The following is a 7,351-nucleotide window of genomic DNA, read 5'->3' as shown; positions in this document are numbered from 1 at the left end:
TCATCCTTATTTGGGTGACATCAAGATTGTGATTATAGTCTTTAAACACTACAGAACACTGGAGAGTGAGAACTAACATGAGCACTGGAGTGTGTGATTATGACTGATGATCTTTCTACAGTCTTCTACAGTCATTATGGTTATAAAACTAGGAGCTACTGAGCAACTCATAAAATAGCTCAACATCTGAGATCATCACAGATCCAACACCAGCTTAGCTTGGGGTTCCATCCACTGTGAGATCCCTGACCTGCAGTGTATCTACATCAAGGTGCTGGGCCAAAACCTGGAACACTGTATAGAAACTCAGGCATCCAAACATTGGGTTCTTTATTGTGTTGAGGTTCAGAACATCCATTCATTTAGGTTTTGAGAATATCAAGACATATTTATACACACACATACTGTATAAACACAGATTTTGTGTTTTCTATACACAAAAGCCACACCTTAACACACCTCCCACCTACACACATATGATCCGCTACTGAGAACTGAACATGGAATGTAAAAAAAAACAACAAAAAAACCCCCAATAATAATAATAATAATAATAATAATAATAATAATAATAATAATAAGTTTTTGATAAATGTAACCCCAAATAAATTATAAAATATCTTCAGTACTGGTTTGTGATTGGTCAGAAGAAAAGAATAGGTTGATTTTTTTTTTCTAGAACAGCAGAACTGATGATTGTGAAAGTTTATGTTTAATAGGTTATCATTTATATACACAGTGATTTGAACAGCGCACCCTACAGTATTAATAAACCGATATTTTTTTTTTGGAAGGAGTCTCCAGTGTCAGTTCTGCAGGACCATTTCTTTTGCAGCTTTTTTGTTACATCACTGTTTATTTGTGTTTCATTCACTTGAATAAAGAGAATATAATAAGACTGGCGATGGAACGAGTGTTAACAGCTGCAATAGATTAAACAGAAGTGTTTCAGTTTTTTTAGAAAAACAGCTGGCGCTAAAAATTTAGTGGTTATTTCCGACCTCTATTTTTACTGTTTCTACTGCTACAGTAAGTTCCTTTTCTTCTGAGCTGCAGTTCCGCTTGTGTTTGCAGCAACCCTGCACTGCTGAGATCTGTTACTGTGTCTGTCTTGGAAATTGTGCAATTTTGCCTGAAGTAAACCAGTACAGAAAGTGTGAGAATTAACGGAATTTTTTGGAGACAAAGTCAGAAAATCCTTTCCTTCCACAAACCAAATCTTCCCGATGAATTTCATGCCACATAATAAAGATCTGGTGTGGAAGAAACCTGTGGACCAGGAGAACCTCACGGTAGTAGCACGGATCGTACGAGTCCAGCTTGTCAGAGGGGACGTACAGTCCAGCTGTCTTCACTCCCATGTGGGAAACGGGTTTAAGTCCAGCTTTTTCCAGACACATTCCCATGTAAACATCATCTATGGGGAGCAGAGTGATGGAGTGAGACATGTTGTAGATGATTCTAGAAGTGAAACCTGACAACAGAAAGCCGCCTCCTCCGCAGTATGGAGGATAACTGTCTGATTCCTGGATCTGGACAGGGATGTAGTATTTACTGGCAGGTTCTCGGATCGGCCCCACATACTGGATCAGGTGTCCAGTAAACAGGTGTTTACTTCCATCGTTATCATCTAACCCTTTGAGATACTGCACCATGTTGTCTGTGTTGGCAAAAATATCATCATCTCCATTAAGGAGAAAGTGCACATCTGGGCAGAACTTCTCCATCCACTCCAGGAACAAGACCTGCTTCAGTGTGAGGTTATAAAAGGAATCTTCAAAATCCCACTGAATAATGTCCTGGTTCTCACGGTTCTCCATCTCCAAGAGTTTATTCAGTCGTTCCTTCTCGAAGCTCTGTCCTGTAGTTCCAGATAAGAACACAGTGCGGATCCAGACACCATTCTCAAGTCTCTCGGACGCCCACGTTTTGCGCAGAACCTCTCGCCTTTCGTAGTTAGGTGGAGAACTTTTGATGACCAGCAGCAGGAAAACATCAGCAGAGTTCTCAGGACCACCGCACTTCCCGGGATTGTTGAGCAGCATGGGGAAATGCCGACAATGCCGGTAAAACAGGAAGTCTTGGGTGTGCTTCGGCAAAGTGGAAAAGCCGGAGATGTTTGATGCAGACAAGTTTGTCTCACATTTGTAGGTAGAACTCAGGAGCACATCTGGAGATGCTAGAGGTCTTGAATTAGATTTTGTTTTGCTAAGCGTGTTTTGTGATTTTGTGTTGTTGTTCTTGTTGTCTTTTTGGAGGATTATGAACACAAACAGAGTAAGCATGAAGATCAGAACAGCCGTCTCCAGTTTCCACCTCCTTCTCCTGCAGCCTGAACGAAAGAATAACAAAAAATCTGGTTTTTATTCAGCGGTAAAACCATTACATCAGGAGACATGACTATAAAAATATGCGACTCGGATATTTGAATTTTGAATGAATTCAAAATGAACAAATTGGTATAGAAATAAAAAATCTTATTGAGCAGAACAACAAAAAAGAATAATAATGCAGTCAGGCATATCATATGAATCAGAAACAATTCATTCTCCACTCAAATGAGTGATTTATTTGCTTCTTGTTGGTTCTGCAACGTTCTTTGTTTGTAACATAAAAATCATTGTAGAAACGATTTGAGTCTCTTCCGAGGCTTTTCTCAGCTCCTGGACTTTTGTTCTTGTGTTGCTTCAAACGAGTATTTTGCTTACTGATGTGATTTTCCATTCCTACAGAACTCTTTATTACCAGATGCAAAGTGATGAAAAACTTCATGAAGGACCTGAAGGTTGAGCAACGTCTCTTCAGAGCAGGATTCCGCATGATTTCCAAAATGATACAGGCAGTGGGTTGTTCCCACCTACATGATCTTTTACAGACACAGAGTGAGATTAGCAGCATGTCCGACCTGTCGAGCTGCTTCTGTCACTGTCTGAACTTCTCCCCTTTTTCACACATAAATCTAAAAAACACACTTTTGCTGCATAAATGAAGCTGAAACGGATGCTTGTGCAAAAGTGTATTTACAATGCAAACATCTATGAACACATCACACATGGAACAATAAAGTTTACAGACCGAAAGCCAAACTCAAACGTTTAACAAAAAAAGAACACACACAAAATGTACACAAGGGCTAATAAGGGTATAAATTACTCTGGTGTGCAATCAGAAGTGTCACTTGGTCTTATTTTAAAGTCCTGGTCACTCTTAGTATCCGTGACACAAATTCCAGAATTTATAAATCATGTGCTTTTTTCTGTTTTCAATTTTATTGTGTAATCATTTCTAACACTGCTGTGGTTTAACACACCACATGGGCTCATGTTCCACAAAAATTACTCATGGAAACGTGTGCAGAAATCATGAGGTTAATAAATGTATTACAAATGCAAAATTACAAAAAATTGTTCAGAAAAGACTTTTTAGTTTTCAGGCTTCAACTTTCAGTAAACAAATAATAAAAAAAAGATCAAATGAAAAAACAAATGAACTCAGATATTTGCTAAAATATTTTATTAATAATAATAATAATAATAATAATAATAATAATAATAATTTGAGCAGCAGATCAACAGTGAAAACATTTACTTCTACATCAGACATGTAATTTGCTGCGTTCAAGATCGCCCCAAGCTTTCACGCCTGATAAACTGTGAATAAAGTGTGTGTCTTGTAACAATCACACTGTCACAAACAATTACATGTTGTTCTTCATTTTAGGTCAGATGGTACGTATAAGGTTCATTGCCTTCACTCAAATTACATATTTCATTTCTTTTTTAATTCAACAAATAAACACAACTTAAATAAAAGCAAAAATATATTTATTATAAAGATATATTATAACTTTATATTGCAAAGTCTCCAGCTGTACTAAAACCTGTCAGAACTTAAGGTTGATTCAAGGATGTTTCAAGGTCGTTTCTTTGTCACCTAAATATTACATACATGTGATGTAGTAATGTTTCAAATATGTCTTTTGTCTTTTTCTGTCTACAATTTATTACAAAGCTACTATCACTTTTTGACAAAAGGTTTGACAGGAGGAATCCACATGGATGGCAGACTCTGTTACATCAGCTACTTCTGACAGAATTTCTATTTAATTCAATTTAATTTCTATTGTACACCATAGACTATCACAAAGCAGCTTTACAGTATGTACGAATTATAGAACAAAATTAATTTATATTTTAATGTATTTGGGATTCATCATGTTTTATCAAACCTTGGGCAAAGAAAGAGTTTGTTGTATTTGTTTTTCTGAATGTATGTAAAAATATATTTGTATCTTTACCTTTCAGCTCTTCCACCAGTTGAAGTTGAGCAGGTAAAGATATATTCCTGACAAAATGAATGTAATTACTATCGATATAATTATGAATTATGATTATGCTGATAGTAATGTGTATAACTTGTCATGGTTTCTGAAAAATGCTAACAAAGCAGCGAGTTGTGATGTAACAAATTTAACATGAACATTTCAAACACGTCCTTCTAAATGTTTAAAAATAAATATATTTTAAATAACGCAGTGGACTTGCAGGTTGGACATCACCTGCTGTATGAAACCCAAAAATGATGTAAAAAAGGTCTTGTCACTTGCTCAATGCCATTAATAGGATAAATCTACTGTAAATTATAGTCAACAAGCAGCAATTAAAAAGGACAAATTTGGTACCATAGCATTAAGTCCAAACTACATGTGTACTAAAATGTACCAAAGGGCATAGTGACAAGCTATTGTGTGTGTGTGTGTGTGTGTGTGTGTGTGTGTGTGTGTGTGTGTGTGAATGTATGTGAGAAGATTGCAATGATTTTGTATCTGTCTGTGTGTGTGTGTGTGTGTGTGTGTGTGTGTGTTAGAGACAGAGAATATTGCAAGAATTTTGTGTGCGTGTGTGTGTGTGAGAGAGAGAGGGTTTGTTTGAATGTATGTGAGAATATTGCAATGATGTTGTGTGTGTGTGTGTGTGTGTGTGTGTGTGTGAGATTAAGAAATAGTGAGTATGTTTGGGGGTGTGCATGTGTGTGTAAGATAAGATAATACCTTAATTCAGCAGAAAAATAAATGTGCAAATAAATACAAAAGAAAAAAAGACCACAAAGTAGTTATGCTTTCAAACATATTACACATTTTTAAATGAGTGTTATTGTACATTTGTTGCATAAATAAATACATGTGCTTGCATGAATGTGTGTGTGTGTGTGTTTGTGTGTGTGTTCCCTTGGTGAGAGTGTCAGCATGATCAGGTTCTGCTCAGCGAGTCGTGTTTCATTGTTGTATGTAAACAAGTTACAGCAGAACGACTCCGCTCACTAAATTTACATTTAAACATTACAATAGAGAACAAGCTAAATAAAGATAAATAAATGCTACTTACTGTAACTCATCTTCACCATCTTCATCTGAAACACATTCACACCATCCATTAACATCCAATAATCAAATAAATACCACCTGCAGTGCAGCAGGAAGATTTTACACTTTTAACTGCTAATTAGAAAAAAGGGTGACATTTTAGAAGATTGTAGAAGAAGACAATTTATTCTATTCTTGTATTGTAAAGCAGTGTCTGGCAAAAGAGTTTCCTTTACCATTAATAAAGTTCAGTTTATCTTAAAATATTTATATTTACATACATGTAAAAAAAAAAACAACTAAAAGTGATGGAAGAATCGTCTGATATTCATCTCCGTGCTGTGGATGCTGTCTAATCCAATTTGATCTGATGTGTCTGACCATACAAACACCTTCATTTAAACACACACGCGCACGCACACCGCGCACACACACACACACACACACACACACACACACACACATATATACACACACACTGGTGTGTAATAAACCTTTCCCAGAGTAAAGGAGGAAAGTGAAAAAAGAAAGCAAAAGAGGACATGAAACAATCAAAGAAAAGTAAGTAATTAAAGATTTTAGTATAACATGCTCATTAGTCTCTTTCTCTCTCACACACATACACACACACACACACACACACACACACACAGATTATTTAATTATATTTACTCTGCTGATTCTGTGACTTGGGATCTAAATAAAGTTAAAGAACTTAAGCAAACTAATGATTTTGTTTGTTTATTTTAAATCAGTGTAGACAAAAAAACCTGTATTATTATTTACACGTTAGTGCATTTTTCTTTTTTTTATAAATTCGGACCCATAATTTTATTCCAATCAGAAATTCTCAGAACACACACACACACACACACACACACACAACTTTAATAATGAAATAAAAGTAGGTTGAGAAAAAACACACACACACACGCACCATTTAAATAATGAAATAAATAGGTTGGGAGAAAACACACACACACACACACACACACACACACAGACAACGGCATGCACAGATTAAATAAACACAACGTAAAATCTGTTTACCTGCAAATCGTCCTGAAAGAAGTAATGACTAAAACATCAGCCATGATTGTGTGTGTGTTTATGAGAGAGCGTGTGTGTGTGTGTGTGTGTGTGTGTGAGAGAGAGAGAGAGAGAGAGAGAGTGTGTGTGTGTGTGTGAGTGTGTGCTCTGAGAAAAGATGTCAAAATTATTGTTTCCGTGTTAACAATGTTTCACACATCGGTTAGTTATCTGTAATCCCGCCCCTGGCGGGGGGGGTTTGAGGGGGTGTTAGTTTCTGTTTAATCCACACGGAGACACACGAAAAAAGATTATTTCAAAACAGTAAATAAAATTTATGTGATGAATCCTGCAACTAACAAACAAACACTACACACACACACACACACACACACACACACACACACACACACACACCAGAATCAGAATATGTTTTTGATCCCAGGGAAACTGTTGTGTTGCAGTTGCTCGCAGTAAAAATGAAAGTAAATTTAAAAAAGTAAAAAAAGTACATTTTAATACAGATATAAATAAGATATAAATGAAATGTAGATTGCATGGAGCCCCAGTCCGAGGGAGATTGACAGTCATGTTTAGCTTCTTCTATTTTTTAATGATTGCTCCAACAGTGGACCTTTTTTCACCAAGCTGCTTGGCAATTTCCCCGTAGCCCTGTACAATCAGTGAATTAAGAAACACTGAATAAATCTTACTGTGATTAGATGTACTGTATATATATATGTAATAACTGATAAATAAGTAAATAAATGTTTGTAAGTAGGTATGTGTATATGTCTGTGTGTGTGTGTGTGTGTGTGTGTGTGTGTGTGTGTGTGTGTGTGTGAGTAGGTGAGTAGGTATGTGTGTGCGTTTGTGTAAAGATCACTGTAAAGTGAGAACTAACATGAGCACTGGAGTGTGTGATTATGAGTGATGTTCTTTCACAGTCTTATACAGTCA

The 7,351-nt window shown here is 36.3% G+C and overlaps 1 protein-coding gene across 5 annotated transcripts; it reads right to left on the bottom strand.

Annotated features, from left to right (window-relative positions):
• Positions 1 to 313: 313 nt before the first annotated feature.
• On the bottom strand, positions 314 to 6,572 carry LOC124400431 (N-acetyllactosaminide beta-1,3-N-acetylglucosaminyltransferase 3-like). 5 transcript variants are annotated; one of them, XM_046872262.1, is made up of 4 exons: positions 6,413 to 6,572; positions 5,385 to 5,409; positions 4,298 to 4,344; positions 314 to 2,332 (listed from the first exon to the last, which is right to left on the bottom strand). In XM_046872262.1, the coding sequence occupies exon 4, from the start codon at positions 2,283 to 2,285 to the stop codon at positions 1,164 to 1,166; it is 1,122 nt and encodes a 373-aa protein (XP_046728218.1). In that variant the 5' UTR covers positions 2,286 to 2,332; positions 4,298 to 4,344; positions 5,385 to 5,409; positions 6,413 to 6,572; the 3' UTR covers positions 314 to 1,163. The 5 variants fall into 5 exon arrangements, with proteins under 5 accessions (XP_046728218.1, XP_046728214.1, XP_046728216.1 ...); XM_046872258.1 differs by lacking the exon at positions 6,413 to 6,572 and adding an exon at positions 5,644 to 5,790; XM_046872260.1 differs by lacking the exon at positions 4,298 to 4,344.
• Between the last annotated feature and the right edge of the window lie 779 nt (positions 6,573 to 7,351).

The sequence above is a fragment of the Silurus meridionalis genome, chromosome 17 (assembly GCF_014805685.1).
Source record: "Silurus meridionalis isolate SWU-2019-XX chromosome 17, ASM1480568v1, whole genome shotgun sequence".
NCBI classification, from domain to species: domain Eukaryota; kingdom Metazoa; phylum Chordata; class Actinopteri; order Siluriformes; family Siluridae; genus Silurus; species Silurus meridionalis.
Note: the sequence above shows the minus strand (reverse complement) of the source record. Positions and strands in the feature narration are given on the sequence as shown.